Source organism: Entelurus aequoreus, linkage group LG04 (assembly GCF_033978785.1).
Source record: "Entelurus aequoreus isolate RoL-2023_Sb linkage group LG04, RoL_Eaeq_v1.1, whole genome shotgun sequence".
NCBI classification, from domain to species: Eukaryota; Metazoa; Chordata; class Actinopteri; order Syngnathiformes; family Syngnathidae; genus Entelurus; species Entelurus aequoreus.
Window position 1 is genome coordinate 49,288,019 of NC_084734.1, and position 24,670 is coordinate 49,312,688.

The 24,670-nt window shown below is 44.0% G+C and overlaps 1 protein-coding gene across 2 annotated transcripts in view; it reads right to left on the bottom strand.

The window, feature by feature from the left end:
• The window catches only part of LOC133648731 (inositol-trisphosphate 3-kinase B-like), a 36,457-nt gene extending 12,150 nt beyond the window's left edge, over positions 1-24,307 (bottom strand). The window contains exons 1-4 of one of the 2 annotated variants that reach the window (XM_062045091.1): positions 23,997-24,307; positions 20,685-20,842; positions 20,215-20,605; positions 19,073-19,948 (exon numbers count right to left, since the gene is read on the bottom strand). In XM_062045091.1, the coding sequence (XP_061901075.1) occupies positions 19,073-19,948; positions 20,215-20,605; positions 20,685-20,731 (1,314 nt within the window). In that variant the 5' untranslated portion in view covers positions 20,732-20,842; positions 23,997-24,307. Of the gene's footprint in view, positions 1-19,072; positions 19,949-20,214; positions 20,606-20,684; positions 20,846-23,996 lie in introns of both variants that reach the window. The other variant, XM_062045090.1, reaches the window with a different exon arrangement.
• Between the last annotated feature and the right edge of the window lie 363 nt (positions 24,308-24,670).

Below are 24,670 nucleotides of genomic sequence, written 5' to 3' on the forward strand. Positions count from 1 at the left end.
AGACAGGTGTGTGTGAGTCCAAACGTGGAACAGGTGAAACTAATGAGTAACCATGGAAACAACAAAACCAGGAAGTGAAACCAGGAACTAAAGAAGTGTCCAAAAAACAAAACAGCACATGGCCAAACAAAAACATGAACACAGACATGACAGAACCCCCCCCTTACGGACAGATCCCAGATGTCCAAAAACAAAAAACAGGGTCAAGAGTCATGGGAGGGGGGGAGGGGGACATGGCGGTGGATCGCCAGACCAGGTGTCCCCGAATCCACCGGGGCAGAGTCAGGTGGCGACGGCGGGTAGACCGCCGCTGAACCTGACGAGGTGGGCGACCTGGGAATGGCCACATTCGTGGCAGACGAGGAGGTCGGCGCACCTGGCGTGGCGGACGCCCATGGAATGGCCACATCCTTGGCCGACGAGGAGGTGGGCGCGTTGTCGTGGCAGGCGGCGAAGCTTGGCGTGGTGCGTCAGGCGGCGAAGCTTGGCGTGGCGGGTCTTGGCGTGGGTCTTGGTCTTGGCGTGGGTCTTGGTCTTGGTCTTGGCGAGGGTCTGGGTCTTGGACTTGGTCTTGGTGTGGCGGTGCTTGGACTTGGTCTTGGTTTGGGTCACTTGGCGGGTCTTGGTCTTGGTCACTTGGCGGGTCTTGGTCTTGGTCACTTGGCGGTTCTTGGTCACTTGGCGGTTCTTGGTCTTGGTCACTTGGCGGGTCTTGGTCTTGGTCACTTGGCGGTTCTTGGTCTTGGTCTTGGCTTTGGTCTTGGCGTGGGGCAGCCACGGGCGGCACTTGGCGGCGTGGGGCAGCCACGGGCGGCACTTGGCGGCGTGGGGCAGCCACGGGCGGCACTTGGCGGCGTGGGGCAGCCACGGGCGGCACTTGGCGGCGTGGGGCAGCCACGGGCGGCACTTGGCGGCGTGGGGCAGCCACGGGCGGCACTTGGCGGCGAGCAGGTACTGGCGGCGCTTGGCGTGGAGCAGGTACTGGTGGCGCTTGACGTGGAGCAGGTACTGGTGGCGCTTGGCGTGGAGCAGGTACTGGTGGCGCTTGACGTGGAGCAGGTACTGGTGGCGCTTGACGTGGAGCAGGTACTGGTGGCGCTTGACGTGGAGCAGGTACTGGTGGCGCTTGGCGTGGAGCTGGGCGTGGAGCAGGTAGATCTTGGCATGGTCGAAAAACTGGTGGTGGCGGCCGTGCTGGTGGCTGTGGCTTGGCAGGTCGAAAGACAGGTGGTGGGGGTCGTGCTGGAGGCTGTGTCTTGGCGTGACGAAAGACTGGTGGTGGGGGTCGTGCTGGTGGCTGTGGCTTGGCAGGTCGAAAGACAGGTGGTTGTGGTCGTGCTGGAGGCTGTGGCTTGGCGTGACGAAAGACTGGTGGTGGGGGTCGTGCTGGTGGCTGTGGCTTGGCAGGTCGAAAGACAGGTGGTTGTGGTCGTGCTGGAGGCTGTGGCTTGGCGTGACGATGCTGAGCCACCCCACCTGAACAATTCCCAGCCCTAGCCCCCCCCTCAAGGAGCGGATACCAGACGCGCTCCCCGCGGTCTGGAACCGTCTTTTGGGGTGGGCGGAGGGGGTTCAGGAGGAGGGCAGAATCCTCCCCTCTAAATTGTCCAAAATGTCTTTCTTTCCCCCCCACCTGGGCTTTTGTGGGTGAAAAAAAAAATTCTGACTTGGGCGTGATATGAGTCCTGGGGGGCGGGGCATGGAATTTGGGGGGCTTGGATTGAACCGGTAAAGAATTTGGGAAAACAATCTCCAGGTCTGTGGAGTGCTCCTTGAGCTGCCAGGCTGGCTGATTTCCATTTCCGCCCGGAGGAGGAGGAGCCTGCAGGAGCGCAGCGTGCTGTCCGCTCACCTTCCCTGACATCCTCGGTCTGGAGCGCCGCTTCCGGGACAGGGATGACGTGCCAACGTCCCCGGGCCAAAGGGAGCTGATCGGCACCAGTTTGCCGGTCGGACCCCACATGAGATCCCTGCGCTCCATGGGGGAATGGCGGAGTGTCTCTTCCTCCATCGCGCGGAGGACCTCCCACGTTGCCTCGTCAAAATTGTCCACATTTTTTGCGGGAGAGCTCTTATGCTGGCGACATCTGTCAAAACTCTGTCTTTGGCGTGGTTTGCTCTCCCGTGGTGCAAAAGAAATGGAACGGACGTGGCGTGCAGGTAAAGACATAGTTTAATTATAACTATAAACTACAAAGTACAAACAAAAGGGTACAAACAAAAGGCGCTCACAGCGGAGGTAAAAAAAACTTCACTAGGAAAAAACAAAAGGCGCGCACAATGGCGGAGAACTATGAACATTAAACAAACAAAAACTTACGTGACAAGAGATGAAACAAGAACTAACGTGACAAGGAACTGTGGACATGGCATGAATGGGTGATGTCGCCAGGACGAACAACAGAAACAGAAAAGCCTATATAGTGACATGAAAAGTGAAAACAGGTGCGTGACTAACTGTGAACAGGTGCGTGACATGACAATGTGAAAACGTGAGACAGGTGTGTGTGAGTCCAAACGTGGAACAGGTGAAACTAATGAGTAACCATGGAAACAACAAAACCAGGAAGTGAAACCAGGAACTAAAGAAGTGTCCAAAAAACAAAACAGCACATGGCCAAACAAAAACATGAACACAGACATGACACAGACATTATTGTGAGTTTTTGTATTATAAATAATTGCTTTGGTCTGGTATATATGGTAGTTAATGAAAATATAAAATATAATATCCTTAAGTTGAATAAGCTCTTTATTTGGAGCAACTGCATATCAACAACTAGCGTGACACAAAAGATACATAAATAAATGTGATCAGGTTCTCTTCTCAATAGTATCGAAATCATTGTCCACTTGGGGCGGCAGCTGACAAAACATAATTGAGAACCACTGCGTTGTATTTGATATATAACGTCTATTACGTTAGACAAGAGCAGAGTTAGAGTATAAGTCGATCAAGTACACAAGAGACAACAAATAGTGTGTGTGTCTTGGACACACACTCAGTCGGAGACAAACACAGCTCATTAGCATTGAAGCTATAGACACACACAAACTTGGGCTTACAAAAACTTAAAACTGTCTAGATTCCATCATTAAGGCTAACATATTTCTAATACACCATTGTGGGACATTGTTGTCTCTTTCCAGAGATGGCGACAGTATCTGAAGGTGGACAACCGTAAATACGAGGACGGTACCAAGTGACGCGATGACGATCCATACAGAACAGAAAAGAGTAGACTAGAATAGAATAGAGTACGACCACATCATCGTGTGAGCCATGATCTTTAAGCTCAGGAACAGCCGTGATCATACGAGCTCCTCTTGCCTCTCTTGTGAAAAAAAATCATCACTCAGAAGGCACTTACAAACGGGTGCGCGCCCTGAGTGTAAGTGAAGGATGGAGGTCAACAATTGTTTATGATTTGATTGGCAAAACAGCCAACCAGCAATCTGGACATGCAAATATTCACTCAGGTCTGCCAACGTTGTGGAAAACATTGAGGTATGGAGCAGGATACATTTGGGAAGGCACTTCTCTTCAACAAATTTGGGGATAATGTATTATATTTTATCAATTATTTGTCATGTTAAAAATATTTCAATGAATGTGCTCATTTCCTATTTTCATGCAGGTGTGGATGGATGTATGGGCCTGATTTGACATCATGTTTTTCTTTTTCAGACCGAAAACTAGTTGGCATTGAATCAACAGCGCCTCTGCTGTTTGCAGCTAAGCACTCAAATTGTCCCCATTGTTTCAAGACACAATTAATCAAGTCCAGACGATCAATTAAAAAGTTAAAGTTAAAGTACCAATGATTGTCACACACACACGAGGTGTGGCAAAATTATTCTCTGCATTTGATCCATCGCCCTTGATCACCTCCTAGGAGGTGAGGGGAGCAGTGAGCAGCAGCGGTGGTCATGCCCGGGAATCATTTTTGGTGATTTAACCCCCAATTCCAACCCTTGATGCTGAATGTCAAGCAGGGAGGTAATGGGTCCCATTTTTATAGTCTAATTGATCATCATGCACAGCCTGAGGACACACAATTATTCCATCCATCCATCTTCTTCCGCTTATCTGAGGTCGAGTCGCGGGGGCAGCAGCCCAAGCAGGGAAGCCCAGACTTCCCTCTCCCCAGCCACTTCATCCAGCTCTTCCCGGGGGATCCCGAGGCGTTCCCAGGCCAGCCCGGAGATATAGTCTTCCCAACGTGTCCTGGGTCTTCCCCGTGGCCTCCTACCGGTTGGACGTGCCCTAAACACCTCCCTATGGAGGCGTTCGGGTGGCATCCTGACCAGATGCCCGAACCACCTCCTCTGGCTGCTCTCGATGTGGAGGAGCAGCGGCTTTACTTTGAGCTCCCCCCGGATGTCAGAGCTTCTCACCCTATCTCTAAGGGAGAGCCCCGCCACCCGGCAGAGGAAACTCATTTCGGCCGCTTGTACCCGTGATCTTGTCCTTTCGGTCATAACCCAAAGCTCATGACCATAGGTGAGGATGGAAACGTAGATCGACTGGTAAATTGAGAGCTTTGCCTTCCAGCTCAGCTCCTTCTTCACCACAACGGATCGATACAGCGTCCGCATTACTGAAGACACCGCACCGATCCGCCTGTCGATCTCACGATCCCCTCTTCCCTCACTCGTGAACAAGACTCCGAGGTACTTGAACTCCTCCACTTGGGGCAGGGTCTCCTCCACAACCCGGAGATGGCACTCCACCCTCTTCCGGGCGAGAACCATGGACTCTAACTTGGAGGTGCTGATTCTCATCCCAGTCGCTTCACACTCAGCTGCGAACCGATCCAATGAGAGCTGAAGATCCTGGCCAGATGAAGCCATCAGGACCACATCATCTGCAAAAAGCAGAGACCTAATCATGCAGCCACCAAACCAGATCCCCTCAACGCCTTGACTGCGCCTAGAAATTATGTCCATAAAAGTTATGAACAGAATCGGTGACAAAGGGCAGCCTTGGCGGAGTCCAACCCTCACTGGAAACGTGTCCGACTTACTGCCGGCAGTGCGGACCAAGCTCTGACACTGATCATACAGGGAGCGGACCGCCACAATCAGACAGTCCGATACCCCATACTCTCTAAGCACTCCCCACAGGACTTCCCGAGGGACACGGTCGAATGCCTTCTCCAAGTCCACAAAGCACATGTAGACTGGTTGGGCAAACTCCCATGCACCCTCAAGGACCCTGCTGAGAGTATAGAGCTGGTCCACAGTTCCACGACCAGGATGAAAACCACACTGTTCCTCCTGAATCCGAGGTTCGACTATCCGGCGTAGCATCCTCTCCAGTACACCTGAATAGACCTTACCGGGAAGGCTGAGGAGTGTGATCCCACGATAGTTAGAACACACCCTCCGGTTCCCCTTCTTAAAGAGAGGAACCACCCCCCAGGTCTGCCAATCCAGAGGTACCGCCCCCGATGTCCACGCGATGCTGCAGAGTCTTGTCAACCAAGACAGCCCCACAGCATCCAGAGCCTTAAGGAACGCCGGGCGGATCTCATCTACCCCTGGGGCCTTGCCACCGAGGAGCTTTTTAACTACCTCAGCAACCTCAGCCCCAGAAATAGGAGAGCCCACCACAGATTCCCCAGGCACTGCTTCCTCATAGGAAGACGTGTTGGTGGGATTGAGGAGGTCTTCGAAATATTCCTTCCACCGATCCACAACATCCGCAGTCGAGGTCAGCAGAACACCATCCTCACCATACACGGTGTTGATAGTGCACTGCTTCTGCTTCCTGAGGCGGCGGATGGTGGTCCAGAATCGCTCCGAAGCCGTCCGGAAGTCGTTTTCCATGGCTTCCCCAACTCCTCCTATGTCCGAGTTTTGGCCTCCGCGACCGCTGAAGCCGCACACCGCTTGGCCTGTCGGTACCTGTCCGCTGCCTCAGGAGTCCTATGTGCCAAAAGAACCCGATAGGACTCCTTCTTCAGCTTGACGGCATCCCTCACCGCCGGTGTTCACCAACGGGTTCTAGGATTACCGCCACGACAGGCACCAACTACCTTGCGGCCACAGCTCCAATCAGCCGCCTCGACAATAGAGGTGCGGAACATGTTTCACTCTGACTTTCACTGAGACTCTGCCAGATGTTCCCAGCAAACCTTCACAATGCGTTTGGGCCTGCCAGGTCTGTCCGGCATCCCCCCCAACCATCGCAGCCAACTCACCACCAGGTGGTGATCGGTAAAAAGCTCCGCCCCTCTCTTCACCCGAGTGTCCAAAACATGAAGCCGCAAATCTGATGACACAACTACAGAGTCAATCATGGAACTGCGGCCTAGGGTGTTCTGGTGCCAAGTGCACATATGGACACCCTTAAGTTTGAACATGGTGTTCGTTATGGACAATCTGTGACGGGCACAAAAGTCCAATAACAAAACACCACTCGGGTTCAGATCCGGACGGCCATTCTTCCCAATCACGCCTCTCCAGGTTTCACTGTCGTTGCCAGCATGAGCGTTGAAGTCTCCCAGTAGAACGAGGGAATCACCCGGGGGAGCACTCTTAAGTACTCCCACGGGTGAATCCAAAAAGGGTGGGTACTCTGAGCTGCCGTTTGCCTCCTAAGCGAAAACCACAGTCAGGACCCGTCTCCCCATCCGAAGGCGGAGTGAAGCTACCCTCTCGTCCACTGGGTTGAACTCCAACGTGCAGGCTCTGAGCCGGGGGGCAACAAGAATTGCCACCCCAGTCCGTCGCCTGTCACTGCTGGCAACGCCAGAGTGGAAGAGCGTCCTGCCCCTCTCGAGAGAACTGGTTTCAGAGCCCTTGCTGTGCGTCGAAGTGAGTCCGACTATATCTAGCCGGAACTTCTCCGCCTCGCGCACTAGCTCAGGCTCCTTACCCCCCAGCGAGGTGATGTTCCACGTCCCAAGAGATAGCTTCTGTAGCCGAGGATCGGACCGCCAAGTGCCCTGCCTTCAGCTTCCGCCCAGCTCACATTGCCCCCGACCTCTATGGCCCCTGCTATGGGTGGTGAGCCACGTTGCCTCTTCGGGCTGTGCCCGGCCGGGCCCTATGGGGGAAGGCCCGGCCACCAGGCGCTCGCCATCGTGCCCCACCTCTGGGCCTGACTCCACAGAGGGGCCCCGGTGACCCGCGTCCGGGCGAGGGAAATCTGGGTCCTTTGTTTTTATTCTTCATGGAGGTCTTCGAGCTGCTCTTTGTCTGATCCGTCACCTAGGATCAGTTTGTCTTGGGAGACCCTACCAGGGGGCATAAAGAGCCCGGACAACATACTGTAGGTCCTAGGATCATTGGGAAACGCAAACTCCTCTACCATGGTAAGGTGGCAGCTCAGAGAGGAGACACACAATTAATATTAGGAAAATAAATTGTGGCAAGATGGATAATTTTACAATAACATTTAAAAACTTAAGATATTAAAGATTTATTTTTTAGATATTTGTATTGCATTGGCTTTACAGATTGTAATGTAGTGAGTGCATGATATCAGACGGTAAATAACATGTTAATCACTGCCATAATAATTCAATAATGATGACAATTTCCAACCATCTGTCAAAAAGTATTGGGACACATGATCATCACGTTTACAAAAAGTGTAAGCAGGAACAAACTATGGCGTTTCTTTGCAACTATAACAGGTTTTACTTCTCTGGGAAGACATACAAGAAGTTAAAGGCCTACTGAAACCCACTACTACCGACCACGCAGTCTGATAGTTTATATATCAATGATGAAATCTTAACATTATAACACATGCCAATACGGCCGGGTTAACTTATAAAGTGACATTTTAAATTTGCCGCTAAACTTCCGGTTCGAAACGCCTCTGAGGATGACGTATGCGTGTGACGTAGCCCGGCGAACACGGGTATGCCTTCCACATTGAAGCCGATACGAAAAAGCTCTTTTTTCATTTCATAATTCCACAGTATTCTGGACATCTGTGTTCGTGAATCTGTTTCAATCATGTTCATTGCATTATGGAGAAGGAAGCCAAGCAAGCAAAGAAGAAAGTTGTCGGTGCGAAATGGACGTATTTTTCGAACGTAGTCAGCCACAACAGTACACAGCCGGCGCTTCTTTGTTTACATTCCCGAAAGATGCAGTCAAGATGGAAGAACTCGGATAACAGAGACTCTAACCAGGAGGACTTTTGATTTGGATACACAGACGCCTGTAGAGAACTGGGACAACACAGACTCTTACCAGGATTACTTTGATTTGGATGACAAAGACGCAGACGTGCTACTGTGAGTATGCAGCTTTGGCTTTTTTTTGCGTATGTACGTAACTTTTTTAAAATATATAAGCTTTATGAACCTTGGGTTAGGTGAACGGTCTTTTGGGCTGAGTGATTGTGTGTGTTGATCATGTGTTTGAATTGTATTGGCGTGTTCTATGGAGCTAGGAGCTAGCAGAGGAGCTAGGAGCTAGCATAACACGTACCGTACCGTAAGTGCGCGTCACGTACGTAACTTTTTAAAAATATATAAGCTTTATGAACCTTGGGTTAGGTGAACGGTCTTTTGGGCTGAGTGATTGTGTGTGTTGATCATGTGTTTGAATTGTATTGGCGTGTTCTATGGAGCTAGGAGCTAGCAGAGGAGCTAGGAGCTAGCATAACACGTACCGTACCGTAAGTGCGCGTCACGTACGTAACTTTTTAAAAATATATAAGCTTTATGAACCTTGGGTTAGGTGAACGGTCTTTTGGGCTGAGTGATTGTGTGTGTTGATCAGGTGTTTGAATTGTATTGGCGTGTTCTATGGAGCTAGGAGCTAGCAGAGGAGCTAGGAGCTAGCATAACAAACACGCAGGTGTTATTATGCAGGATTAATTTGTGGCATATTAAATATAAGCCTGGTTGTGTTGTGGCTAATAGAGTATATATATGTCTTGTGTTTATTTACTGTTGTAGTCATTCCCAGCTGAATATCAGGTACCGTGAGTATGCAGCCTTGGCTGCTAAACATTCGATAACTTGACCGTATGTGCGCGTCACGTACGTAACTTTTTAAAAATATATAAGCTTTATGAACCTTGGGTTAGGTAAACGGTCTTTTGGGCTGAGTGATTGTGTGTGTTGATCAGGTGTTTGAATTGTATTGGCGTGTTCTATGGAGCTAGGAGCTAGCAGAGGAGCTAGGAGCTAGCGTAACAAACACGCAGGTGTTTTTATGCAGGATTAATTTGTGGCATATTAAATATAAGCCTGGTTGTGTTGTGGCTAATAGAGTATATATATGTCTTGTGTTTATTTACTGTTGTAGTCATTCCCAGCTGAATATCAGGTCACCCCCGGCTCTCACAGCATCTTCCCTATCTGAATAGCTTCAACTCCCCACTAGTCCTTCACTTGCACTTTACTCATCCACAAATCTTTCATCCTCGCTCAAATTAATGGGGAAATTGTCGCTTTCTCGGTCCGAATCTCTCTCACTTCATGCGGCCATCATTGTAAACAATAGGGAACTTTGCGTATATGTTCAACTGACTACGTCACGCTACTTCCGGTAGGTGCAAGCCTTTTTTTTATCAGATACCAAAAGTTGCAATCTTTATCGTCGTTGTTCTATACTAAATCCTTTCAGCAAAAATATGGCAATATCGCGAAATGATCAAGTATGACACATAGAATAGATCTGCTATCCCCGTTTAAATAAAAAAAATTCATTTCAGTAGGCCTTTAAGTGTGTTTAATGGGCTTCCTCCACATCAAAATCTCCCAAGCATGAACAGACCTTGCACAGGGAGCAGAAAGAGGATTTTTTAAAGTGTGTTCACACAGGTCCACAATATTTGGGGTTTGGGGAGGTAAGGAGGGCAAGTACTAATAGTACTATTCTATCTGCATGACCAGACGAAGATGACATGCAGAGGGCAGGAAAACCAGCAAAGCCACCAAAGTTTCCATTGAGAAATAGAGAGACACACACACAGAGAGAGAGAGTGAGAGAGAGAGAGAGACAGAGAGAGACAGAGAGAGAGAGAGAGAGAGAGAGAGAGAGAGAGAGAGAGAGAGACAGAGAGAGAGACAGTGAGAGAGAGAGAGAGAGAGAGAGAGAGAGAGAGAGAGAGAGAGAGAGAGAGAGGAAATGGTAAGCAAAGAAACTTCTTACAGACAGGAAGCGGAGGGAGGCGGGGGAGAAGTGGGGGGGGAATGCCACTTTCCTTAGCTACAGCATTTTCCACATACACTGCTGACCACATACAAACAACAACAAAAAAGACAGATCCTCTGTAAACAACACAAGGACATACAAGGATCACTGTTAAAAGTGTCAAAAGCTATTATTGACCTGAAAATCTACATTGAAATCAGCTTCATCCATTGCTTAATGGCTAATTCAGCATGTAACACAAAAAGATGGTATCCATTTGTGATGCTCAGAAAAAGAGGTTATACTCAGTGTGTTGTGAAACATAAGTGTGCGAAGACGTGGGGGAGACACCGATGCACTCATTTATGAAGGCGGAAACAACAACTCCAGTATCGCTCACTATAAGGTCCTCTTACGAGACACAAACTGTCTGCAAAGTTTACACTGCGGAGGAACACACACTATTGCACTCAGGTTTAAAATTAGAATGCAGCCTGTGTGTGGGTGTGTGTGTGTGTGTGTGTGTGTGTGTGTGTGTGTGTGTGTGTGTGTGTGTGTGTGTGTGTGTGTGTGTGTGTGTGTGTGGTCCACCTTCAAGAACAAAAGGTGTGCCCATTTTTTTCTGTCAGTAAGGGCGTTTCATTGCTGTTTTGTGCATAGTCATCAATTGTCGGCTGTCAAGTGCTAATGACGATTAACTGGTGTTTCCCCCCTCTTTTCTGCACAGGCAGTTAAGAGTTAGACACACACAATTGCGCGCACACACACAGGCACATTTACAGCTGTGCAAGAGGGAAACTCGGTTTGACGTCACAGGGTTGCCAAGCAACAGTCCGCTGTGGTAGTGAAGATTTTCCACTGCGGTGCACAGTACAGTTTGTTTTGTTTCTTTTGTGTGTGTGTGTGTGTGCGTGTGTCCCACTTTGTGACAGTTGTAGTGTCTGCAAGAGGGTGTGCCAGAGTGCGTGTGTGTTTCACAGGGCAAACTAAGAGTGTAGTACTCATCATTCCGAACAACATACATTAAAAAATGCATCTTCACAAACAAGCTAGGTGTCAATGAGAAAGTGAGTGATGAGATGAACACCTGAGCAGCAATAGCCAATTTATGACAAATTAGTAATGACGGAAATAAAGTAAGCACATTTTAAGTGTATAATTTCCCAGCAACACCACCATACTTGCGCATGTGCAAATTTCAGCAAAATTGTGCAAATGGTGTATGCTACTCTGAAAAGGCAATATGTTGCCATAAGAATGCAATACATCGTCACAACACATTTAGAGCAGTGGCCACCAACATTTTCGAGGACTTACTAACTATCAGCGCAGTCCTACAATTATATAAACATTGTTAATGCCTCTGGAAATCAAATTCAATGCTTTTAGGACCATTTAAGGCCTTACATTTCGCAAAAAATACTTAATACTTTTAATGCCCTGCGGAAACTCTGTATGAGCTTTGCTTTAAGATGCAATTTTAAACTTGCGCGCCAATGATAGGAAAGTTTGTCGCTGCAATGCCAACGAATTACCTCAGTTTTATAGAGTGTTTTGAAGTGAAAGTGGCCGCCTCTCCTCACTCATCTTTGCACCGTGTAACAATAGGCACCGACTTCCAGGTTCACGTGCGGTCATTACAAATGGTGTGATTAATTTTGATTGATATAAGATAACGCAATACATATACACATATGTATACACGTATACATATACACTATATATACACACATATATAGGTATACGCAAATGTATGTATATATATATATATATATATATACTGTATATATATATATAGATAGCACTTTATTGACTCCTTCAGGAGAGTTCCCTCAGGAAAATTAAAACTATTAAAATATATATATATATATATATATATATATATATATATATATATATATATATATATATATATATATATATATATATATATATATATATATGCATATATATACATATATATTTACATATAAACATATACACTCACACACACTATATACTGTATACATACAAAATGTATAAATATTTTAAGAAATGATATTGGCTGATGTCAATATTTTGACTTAATCTCATTGTATCTTTGGTTCATTTTGTATCTGCAATGTGCCTAGGGCCTATAAACCACGAGTCACGGGCCGCATATGACCCCTGTGCCACACTTTGGGCACCTCTGCTGTAGAAGCCAGCTGTTTGGCCACTGTTAAACACATAATTATACAATAATAACACATAATAATACAATTCCAAATCCAAACCAATCTAAGCCCAGCAACATTCCGAATAGCAATCATCGAGAAGACACACAAACATGAGACAAAAAATCCAAAGGAGTCATACAAAAATTAATAATGTCAACAACAATATCAATATTAATAAGAATTCCAACATAACAGTGATTTAAAACTTTTAAAAACTTTTTTTTCGTGTTTGATAAAGAGGGGATAAACAGTGATAAACTGTCCTTCATTAGCTGCCACCTTGTTTTATCTTATATCAATGCTTTTGCACATGTCAGTTTGGAGCAATGTTCGCAGACTCCAGTTAGCTTGTTAGCTTCCTGTCGAGTGATGTTGGTCGTGGTTGAGTGGAGAGATGTTAAACGTTGGATAATGGATGTTTGAAGCATTGCAACAGTAAGCATTAATGTGTTGCTGCAGCCGAGGCCGTAACTACTATTGAGGACACCGAGGTCATGTCCTCTGTATTTTGTAAGTGACAAAAAGAAGATGATATGACTGACTGCAAATATAATTTGTGTAGGACATTGTGTGCGATGTAGATTACAATACTGTAAATCATCCTCTCTCAGTATACAATCATTGGTCGTGCCCAGCCAGTTACAACTCCAGACAACGTAACACAATGAAGTCCACTTTTACTTTAAACATAATCTGATGAAAAATGTGCTGTCAACATAATGGTAACATACTATACAGACGTCACTAATATTGGTTTCACCAAAATGAAATTGATGTCAAACGCCGTCGGTAATAACGTTGTCATGTCAGTCAGGTGCCGCTCCGTGGGTGTAAGCAGCGCATGTCAAATGTAAATTATTCAATGACAAGGCTCTTCATACAAAATTTTACCCCAAACGTATTCCTGGACACATCAACCTCTGTCACTGATAAGAATATGAGGACAGAGTTCTCCTTAAGACTTCTGATGGCTCTTGTGGCGTGCGCAACTCGGACTTGAAATTTAAAGCAGAAAGTCTTGGGTTCAAATCCATGTCTGAGATAAAATGATATCAAGTTTTTAAACTTAGGTTTTAATGATGCTAAAATTGTTTAACAGGCTAAACTTTACCATTGTAATTAAAAAAGTGGATTTTTCATTGTGTTGCTCAAGGTGATATGATTTATATGGTGTTGGGATACCCATGATTTCAGCCTTTAAAGCTCCTCCTGGACCACCAATTCTTGACCTCTGTAATTGTTAAATCTTGGTTACGGGCCTAGCTGGAGCAGATTATTTTTTTGGCTGTGCACGTCACGCGACTCGCGTTTGCTTGTGCAGCCGTGCTTTGGGTGGGGCTGAAGAGAGATGAGGTGTGCAGGTGTGTTCAGGGTTTAAAATGTATACCTGTTGGTGGGTCTGTTGGTCACTCTCCGGGTGGGTGTGGCACCGATGTCATATTAATAGATACATTTTTTTCTAATATTTTTGGGATTGACCAATAGAGCTCCAAAGATTGAATTGAATTGAAGTATTTATTTCAAACCTGCACAATACAACAACACACATTTTTTTTCATTTTGGCAGACATTTATGCAAGGCTTGAAAAGGGGTTGGATGAAGCAGATGCTTATAATATCCCAACCCCTCTCACTCATTCCACATTTAACATAAACAATATAATACAAGAACAATACTACAAAAACTAAAACAAGAAAAGCTCCTGTACACTAACAATACAATTGTACCACTGTTACTATGAGACAAGACAAGACGAGACAAAAAACACACTCACACGCACACACATACACACAGGCCCAAACACTCTCTGACCATACACCTCTCTCCCATCGCTCTGTGCTGAGGGCATCACTCTCTTTCCTCCTCATACTTCTTTTTTAAACAGTCTTTAAATTGAATCATGTTAGAACAGGTTTTTAACTCGTCCCCTAAGTTGTACCACAGAATGACTCCACGCACTGAAATGCACATTGATTTTAAAGTTGTTCTAAATTTAGGAAAATATAATTTGTTGTTTCCTCTTAGACTGTAACTATGGTGAGCATCTGTATACTGGAATAGGTTCTGTATATTGGATGGTAGAGAGTTTTGGGATGCCCTAAACATAATTTGAGCAGTTTTAAAGTTGATCACATCGTGCAGTTTAAGTTGCTTTAACTCCGTGAATAGTGGATTTGAATGATGTCTGTAGTAAACATTGGACACAATCCTAATGGCCTTTTTCTGTAGAGTGACTAAAGGCTGTAGATGGGATTTATAACAATTTCCCCAGACTTCAACACAATAGTTTGACGGGTTGGTGACCCCTGATTTAGAGGATCAAATCGCACATCAAGTAACTCACAAAATGTAAATTGTTTTAATACTAACAGCATCAAATTACAATATTTGTTACCTGAGCTGAACTTTCTCTTGACTATTACCTTCAATTGCAATCACTGTTCAGCATCATTGACATTAATTGAAATCAATTCAACCAGTGCTTTTCTCTTACCTCCCTGCTTGGCACTCAGCATCAAGGGTTGCAATTGGGGGTTAAATCACCAAAATGATTCCCGGGCGCGGCACCGCTGCTGCCCACTGCTCCCCTCACCTCCCAGGGGGTGAACAAGGGGATGGGTCAAATGCAGAGGACAACTTTCACCACACCTAGTGTGTGTGACAATCATTGGTACTTTAACTTAACTTTAACTATAACAATCACTATTTTAACATGTAACATGCCTTTTAAAAAGAAAAACTTACTCCTAAATGAGAAATATTGTATGAAAAACAATACAATAGAATGAACTCTAAACAACTACAGTACTTTAATGAAGTACAATGGTATCTCAACTTATGAGTTCCCCAACTTTCGAGTACTTTGAGATATAAAACAGTCTCTCTGCTTTTTGTTTTGCTTTAGGGCTCTGTTTACACTGGACACCAAATCCGATGTTTTTGTTTTCTCGTGTAGTAGCGACTTCCTTGTTCAATTAGGGAATCCGGTCAACTTCTTTTGTTTTCACTTCATCAAACTGGGCATGCAAGTGACATCGAGGACACATTTGGGCCTGTGGTCGTTTATACTGGAGTCTGATAAAGATCACATTTTACTTGTGAACTAAACAGTCATCTGAAAAAATCTGATTTCGTAAAAACTAGATTTGGTCCATTTTGACTTGCAGTGTAAATAAATGTAGTCTAATTTGTGAGCGTAAATTGAGTTACGGGCCTTCACGGTGCAATAGTGACTATTCATAGATCAACACAATCTTGAACTGAGAAAGTTAGTACGAAGGAGAAGACACGTATGACACCTAGCGAATCAGAGAAACAAACCATTAAAAACATGTCCTACCGGTTGGCCAATGCTGCGAGACAGCCCAACCGCAGTACTATTTAATCCACATCACACCTGCCGGTGCCAGCCTTCGTGGCAAGCAGCCACAAAACTTCCAAAAAGATGGAGAAACTCCCAATGTTGTTCTTGACGTGTGACGTCCTCTGACTTTACAAATTGGACGATTTAGCATTACCTTTAGTACATAGACACAACTTGTCTACTCTGACCTCCGTGTGCAACATACAGTAACCAACAAGAGTCATAGTTATTGTTGCACGGCAGAGAAGCAGCCCGTAGAAGACATCAACAGTCTGCTGCCCAAGACAAATGTATTATTATTACATTATTTCATAAAATTAATTTGAGTTGTTTGTACTACATTCTATTGTATTGTTTTTTATAGAATATTTATTTTGTAAAAATGTGTTTTTCTTTTTAAAAACATTATACATTTGTGATTTTTGGGAGGTTCGAGCACTTATTAAATTGCTTTGAGATACAAGTTTTGAGTTAGGAGTTCTGTTGTGGAACCAATTAAACTAGTAAGTTTAGCTACTACTGTAGCGTAATAATAATGCACATGCAGCATTGATCTTGGAGGTTGGACTTCTACAGTATCTTATTCCAACTGCTTCTCTGTCAAACACACCATCAGTAGCTTCTCAATATTTTTATGGATAAATGCCCTCAGTTTAAATATTATTTTAAAGTTATCGACTCATTCTGCTTGAATATGGTGCAGACAAGCGGTGCTAGGCTCCAATTGTGTCACTAAATTAGCTAGGTACATGCTCTATCATGCTTTTTATTTTTTATTTTTTAATTCAATGAATAGCATCAACTTCTTCTTAGCACTGTCCTCCACAGTAATTTTCTTCCTTCCCATGCTTGGAAAAACAAAGTTATGGCCATCTCTAGCTATAAGGTAAGACCAGATGTTTTGGTCGGATCTTACGGGGTTCACTGTGACATTCACAACGCCAACTATAACAATAAAACAATAACAATAACTCGAAAGATAACAATTTGTAGAGTGTCAGCTATTATCCAGATAAGCTGAGGCACTCGTATCCCGAGACACTACTGTACTACTAAAGAAAGACAGCTCTGATGATGATTAAAATGAACGAGTCGAGCGTGTCTTCCTCCAACACAAGAAAACACTGGTAGCACACATGTGCCTTTCCATCTTGGAGCGATGCCCAGGAGTCAAAAGATCAGCCAGACTGTGTCTAAATAAGGCTCTTTGTGCAGGATTCCAGCCTGGACTAGTCCAGCCTGAATGCTGATGGAATACACGTTGACGTAAAGCGTACAGGAAGCAAAATGACCGTTGCAAAGTGTGCTAGACGGCTTTGATGTGAGCGTGTCATGAAAGTAGGAAGAGTGGAATGGACATTCTCCCTGCAAGTCTGTGGTGACAGCTTCAACAAGTATTTAATGTAACTGTGTTTATTGTCCACTACTTCCCTACAAATAAACAGAAAAACCTCAAAGCTTGCTTTGTGTCGCTGTTTTTGACTTCATCGCCATTCTCGCTTCTCAGCCACATACCACCTGCACGACCAAGCATGCTTAATATGTTGCTGCATGTCCACGCAGCCAAGCCAGCTTTCATCACACAAAAGGTGATGAGCAAACAGGCAAGCACGCGCAATGACTGGAATCTTGGTGCTGACACGAGACAACAGTTGTGGGGGTGATGATAGTGGTATGGGGAATCCAGATTTGAATAAGAAAAGCATGTATAAACTTTTATTTGTGTGAAAACAGCGTACAGGACACTACTTCTTAGGGGGAGAACAACATGAGTGGAAATATGCAAAGAGCTGCACTAACCCTCCATTCAAATCCATCAGCCAAATTAAACAAATTGCAATCCAAGACACCTGGGAGAGTCGGGACATGGCTTTAGGTACGCGTTAATTGAACGCCTGCTGTCACGCTATGGTGCTGCTGTGCATTTCAGACATTTTCACCCGCTTATGTATTTATTTTTCTCATCCATGTCTGGACATGTATTTAACAAGTCTGTTTTCTGGAAGTATTAGTGACCTTTGACTAGCCTCTTTGCAGTAGATTCCTAGAAACACCAAAGAACTCCTGTTATGCAGATAATCTCAGACTAGTGTTTTTGCATTAGATTTCCAAAAACAGCACAATGCTTCTGACACAGAGGATCTTTGACTTGTGTTTTAGAGCAGTGGTCCCCAACCACCGGGCCGCGGCCCGGTACCGGTCCGTGGATCGATTGGTACCGGGCCGGACAATAATTTTTTTAATTTTATTTTTTTTATTAAATCAACATAAAAAACACAAGATACACTTACAATTAGTGCACCAACCCAAAAAAGCTCCCTCCCCTATTTATACTCATTCACACTCATTCGCACATTTGTTTCTTTCTGTTAATAATATTTCTGGTTCCTACATTATTAAACAATATAGATCAATACAGTCTGCAGGGATACAGTCCGTAAGCACACATGATTTATTTTTTTATGACAAAATAAATAAAATAAAAATAAAAATACCATAAAACTTTCATAAAAACATCAAAACATATCTTTGACTATAACTTTTGCAATAGATTCTTAAAAACAAATGCGCTACTGTCATGTAGATCTCTGACTAGTAGTCTGACTAGCGTTTTTGCATTAGTCTTAAAAACAGCAGACAACTCCTATTATATATGAAATCTTTTACGAACATTTTTGCATCAGATTATTTATAACGGCAAAGCATTTATAATATATATTATAATATAATTTATAATAATGCTAGTCAAAGATCATAGTATAGATCAGTGGTCCCCAACCTTTTTGTAACTGCGGACCGGTCAACGCTTGAAAATTTGTCCCACGGACAGGGGGGGGGGACAAATCATGCGTGCTTACGGACTGTATCCCTGCAGACTGTATTGATCTATATTGATATATAATGTAGGAACCAGAAATATTAATAACAGAAAGAAACAACCCTTTTGTGCAAATGAGTGTGAATGAGTGTAAATGGGGGAGGGAGGTTTTTTGGGTTGGTGCACTAATTGTAAGTGTATCTTGTGTTTTTTATGTTGAGTTAATAATTTAAAAAAATATATATATATATATTATTATTATTATTTTTTATTTATTTCTTGTGCGGCCCGGTACCAATCGATCCACGGACCGGTACCGGGCCGCGGCCCGGTGGTTGGGGACCACTGGTATAGATGATCTTTGACTAGCATTTTTGCAGTAGATTACTAACAAGAGCAAATCCATTATTTTAATGTTAGATAATATTTTTGTGGTCCTGGGGCTAGCTAGTTCCTAATTTCTAATAGATATCTTGAGCTACAAAATGTATTTGAAACCATGTAAAGCACAAGTCAACACATTGAAATTGATGAATTAGTAGAAAAGCAAGCAGGGAATCTTCCACCCAACAAGTACTTACTGCTTTCTGTTGACAGCTGAGTTGCGCAGGGTTGAGAAGTTGTTCCCCTTTCTCCGTGTCACTGGAAATATCCTCCTCTGACTCTTCCCAAGACGAGGAGAACCCGGCGGAAGAGGCTGATGAGGAAGACAGCTTCCTGAGGGAGCGTGCTGAGGTGTTCCATATGGACGCGGGGCCAGGGATAGGGGTAGGGGTGCCCCCATGATCCGCTGTTTGAAGAAGGCCTTCTAGACCGTGGTCTGTGACAATGACGGCGGGGATGGAGGGAGAGGGATGATGCAGCAGAAGAGGGGGACTCTTGCTTCTTTGAGGGTCAGATGAAGCAGAGGTTTCGGGGTTAGCTTCCAGCATGTCGGCCTCTATCTGGAGCAACACCTTAGGACCCGACTGGTGTCTTGCTCTCACTTCTCTCGTCCTTGAATATCCGTCATCTCCTGCTGTTTGTTTATTTTCCTTTTCCCCACTGTCCTCTTTTATATCTCCATCTTTAGCTTCCAGCTGCTCCGAAGTCTCCGGGGGACTGTGCACAAAAAGTGGTCTATCTAAAGTTTGTATTGTTTCTGAAAGGCCACCATTCCGACCACACAATGTATTTGCCTCGCAGTAGTTTATTTTAATGACACTACTTTCTTCTCTTCTTCTCTCTCCTTCTTCATCCTCCCCTTCTCTCCCGTTTTGTAAAACAGGAGGAACTTGACTGTGTTGGGCGCGGGTCATTGAACATTGGTGGTCTGCGTTACAATGGCTGGGGTGGGGTGGGACTTGGCCCGTCGTCCCTCGTCTCGCCGAGCGAGGGCTGCGTTGGAGCTCGCTGTTAAGCACGTGGGCACGCATCCCAGAAATGTGGGCTTCGAAAATGCCCACTTTTCCTTTGACCTGCAACACAGAAGGACAGGAGAAGAATTGGAATGCAGCTCTGTTGTAGAAATAACAACAAAGTTTGAGCAAATAAAGCATCAAATAGTAAAGTTTGTTATGTGAGGCAGTTCAATGCATTTATTGTCAAAACTGGTGATGACCAAATACAGTACATGTAACTATTACTTATTGCCACATAAGAAATTGCTGATTACATTACAAACATTATTGTAGTGTTTGTGTAAAAAGACATTTGATGAACAAAGTGGAAACGTGCGTCCCACCTCCACGTTCTGCAGCTCTCTGTGAATCTGCAACAGTTGATCTTGGCGTCTCTTCTCCTCTTGCTTTACTCCACATCCTCCCAATGCTCCCAACTCTTCCTGCTCAGCTCTCTCCTCGCAGCTGGGCGAGCTCAGCCGTCGGACGCGCTGGCCCACATTGACCCCGAGGAGGCCCGGGCACGGCGGCGAAGGGGAGCGAGTACGAGGGGCAGTGGTGAGAGTGTCACTCATATGTACTTTAGGGCTGGTTGAGCTGTAGTGACCTCCACCCAAAAGCTGACAGTAGGTCCCCCGATCAGGAACCTGCAGCACCGGCCTGCCAACCGGGAGCTTGGAGCTATCTCGGGAGCTGGTACCAGTGGAACCTTGCTGGTTGTGAAACTGATTACCGCTGTCATTGGGAAGGAGAGGAGGCTATTGAACTCTAAAATTAAGCAAAATTCGCTATTTTTAGATCAAGATACACTTACCTGTTCATCATTTCAAAACTGTTCAGGTTTAAGGCAGACGCTGCCATCCCCCCAGCAGAAACAGGGGACCTGAAGGCACATCTGACTGGCTACGCTTTAAATGTAAGTAGTTCCAAAGAATACCTTGTAGAGTCAGCACAGGCCAGTTTTTAAAATCCCTGCTGGACACAAAAAGAAAGAAAAATCACATCAAATTAACTGAAACAAAGAGTCAAAAAAATGAATAACATTTCAAACACTGACACTTTCCATACTCTGACATCCATCCGCCACTAAGCACATCACGAGAGGAGATTATTATTCACAATGTCCTGAGAGTTAGCCTCAAAAAGAAAAGATAAGCAGCATTGTTCTGAGAAGGGAAAATAACAAGAGAGACAAGGATGAGGGATGACCTTGAGAGGGCTTGCGAGGAAATAGGTTTCACAATGTTTTGGAGAAGATGAGATTTGTAGTAAGCTGGTGTGGATAGGAAAAAAAGCTGCCTCCCAAACATTCGTATAAATAGATAGCAATAATGTTCCACCCGTAAAAGCCTCTGGGCCATAATTGGACTGATGGAACAAGCTTTTACTCATAAACTCACAGCAAATCAGTAGCCGTAAAACTATTTAATACCATGCTTCAGTTTAAGAAGAGCTGTGAAAGGAAGGCAAAGGTAGCATTTTGCGTCTGTGTTATGATATTATAACGTAAATAATAATTATTCAACCTATACATTTTGGGACAAAGCTAATTTTCGTTTCATTGTACTTCTTAACCCTTTCTTGCATATTATTTAGCTTTTTAATTTGTTAGTGTTATATGTTTTTCTCAGTATTTTTTTTTAAGGGGTCGCATGATAAATATCCAGCGGATTATTCTTGTGCCGATAAAGAATTTCATCATACTAAAAAATCTGATAACATAAAAAATAGCTCTGATAAACATAAAAAAAAGACGAAAAGTTTACCGGGTACCTGTACTGTGCTGTATGTGGGTTAGGGTGAGCAAATGAAGCACTCCTCTTCTGCTGATTGCCCGTCATAAACTTCCCCCGATTGTATTCCCCTCATTGTAATCAAACATGGCGTCGACCACGTGGGACTTCTTCACTGTCTCAGAGGAAGACATTTTATGTTCTATTTGCACCCAATTGTTCTGCAAACATTCCACGAGGAGGGAAAAACATCCTGCTTCAACACATTAAATCTTATTAACCACCTGAATGACCAGCATTACTACAATGTAGTTATAGTAGCTGCCACAGTGCCAGCCGAGCCACAAATAAAGGTGTGCACAAACTACTTAATCTACATTTAAGTAAAAAAAAAAGATTGTGCATTCTTAGTATTTTATATATTTTTATTTTATTGCGTGCTAAACTGAATGACTGACATATTTTAAAACCAAACTATTGTTAGAAAAATGCTTATAAAAGGAAACTAAATAATATCGCTTAAATGTAATATTTATTTTGAGTTAAATGAGAATACAGTAAGTTATCTGCAGTAGTTATGTCAGTATTTAGGATACATGTATACAGAGTAATTTATGGAAAAATCGCATTTTTAAGGCTTATTAAAATTATATTTGATGTTTCCCACTTCTTAATAGTTGCGGCCCGCCAAGGATACATTTGTACTGCTACAGAAAAATGTTTTTTTTTTTGGTGTGAATGTGTTTATTCACCCTCATCCAAAAACACATTGTAATAGGACCATCTGAGTGGCTTATAGTTACAACTTTAGACAGTAGATGGCACTCTTACTCTGCATAGTCAGAGGCACATTACATTTTATTTTCCACAGACTGTCGTCGAACAGAATAGTAATCTTACTAACAGTCCAAAAAAGAAACACCACAACACAGTAAGGTAACACACAACAACAATGGACTACCTTTTAATTTCAGTATCAATGACTAATTGCTAACAACAAATTCGTAACTTTAACTGTTATTTACAAAGTGCCTACAAGGCGTGCTGTGTACTCCAGCGGCAACATTCCTGGATGCTGCAATATGGAAATGTATTAGACGTACAATGACATGTACATTATCTACATTACATGGAGCCCAGGACACAGGATTTTTTAAAACTGCAATTAATGAAACCAAGACCTGTAAATCAATAACTTTGTGTTCTATTGTTAAATAATGTTTAAAAACAGGAACTACACAAACCAAAAAGCGGAGTTCAATGCAAAGTTAGACGATGACGTCATCTAGTGCAAGTATTGCTTAACTCAGCAGCTGGTTGAGCGAAAATCAACAGCACCTCTGCTGGTTGCGGCAAAGTACTGCACTCCACGTGGCTTGGAGATGTAATAAATCGCCAGTCATTTCTAAACAATTCTTTATTTTATAATCCTGCTAACTATTAATGTTATGGAGTTAAATGTGTCGAGGATATTTTGTTTAACATTTAAACTGGAATATATCCGTCTACGCTGGTCCAAGGGGAATGTGTGTGTCTTTGCAGGGCAGCTCATCCAAACAGAGTAAGAAACACAATTTTTCCACATTAACTAATGACTCGGGGCTATCAGCAGCAAGAATGTGAAGAAGCCTCTCAAAGCCGTCTTGGCTCATTTATATCCTGCTGGTATTCTCGTCTTGTGTGGCCCTAAACTGCCCGGGGATGTTCTTCCACTCCGAGCAGAGAGGAACAAACACCCGGCTTTCCTGGTTCTTTGGGGGCAGGAAGTGACACAAATGCAAGGAAATAGCTCAGGTTAGTTGTCACAGACAGGATCATCTGAATCATGGAGTTATTCATTTGAGATTAAGGAGTGATAAGGAGTAAGCGGGGAGATGGAATGTGGTGTGTTTACAGGCCATTCTGGCTGCAACCATTTTGGGAATTTACACATTTCTGGGTTGTTTTGATTATTTGCTTGAGTCTTAAAAAACTACTAAAAAGCACATACTTTTAAATAATCCCAGAATGCCACATTGGGCAAGGATAGGCAAACAAAACAATGCAATTTTGGCATTAGGTCGTCTTGTCGGGTGTTTTTTATAAATAGTTAATCGAGGGTCGTGTGTGTGTTGCATGTCTAAATATTTACTTACATGTGAGCAAAGACAAGCTACAAATCCAATATTAATTGGTGTCAATATTTGCAGTTTTTAAAAAGTGGTTAGACAGACAAAAATGGAAGAGGAAAAGTTTAGAAATGATAGTGCATTGCTTGTGTACAAAATTAAACCAGAATATAGTCAAATTAAGCTTATACATCATACTTATTTCATGTATTACTACTTAAGTAGCAGAGTGGAAAGCATTGCGTTATTAAGTTGTATTACGGTTATTAAAGTGTAGTATCTTACCTTAAAAACTCTGCAAAATGTCTTCTTCTAAACGACTCAAGAATGATTAAAAATAAATGTATTCAAGTTTTTAGGGGCTGCTCACAACTTCGTTCGCCGTCTGAGCTAGCCAAGCAACTCCACGAAGACTTCCACACCAGCTGGAAGCGACCGTCTTCCTTAAACGATATCCCCTGGTTCGTGTAGCTAAACCCCAGCAGAGATGACATCTGGCCCGGGGGAGACTGTCCGGGAGGTGCCTGGCGCCATGTGAGCAGCTCCACAACTCCATCAGCGAGTGAGGGGGACCTCCGTACGTGCGCGCCACCGTCGCTCTACTAAGCGAAAGCCGGAAGGGACCGGAGAAGGTGCGCGCGCATTCACAAACAAAAACTATTTTTCGCGCGCACGCATCGTTTCATGCGATTGCATGTAACTAGCAGGCCCTGGTTAGATACAACGATGACGTCACTAACACTACAGGAAAAACTATTGTTATTCAATTCAACTTTGAAAACTCTAAGACACAATTGACGACAAGTTCAGAAGTGGAAAGGATACTGTTAAAATATTGGCAAAAATAACGGATTAAATAAGAACCCAGGGTAAAAATTACAGTATTGACTTACAAAAACGACTTTCAAAAACCTACTCATTGCTAGTCATGTGAGTAAATGTGTTACTTTACACCTCTG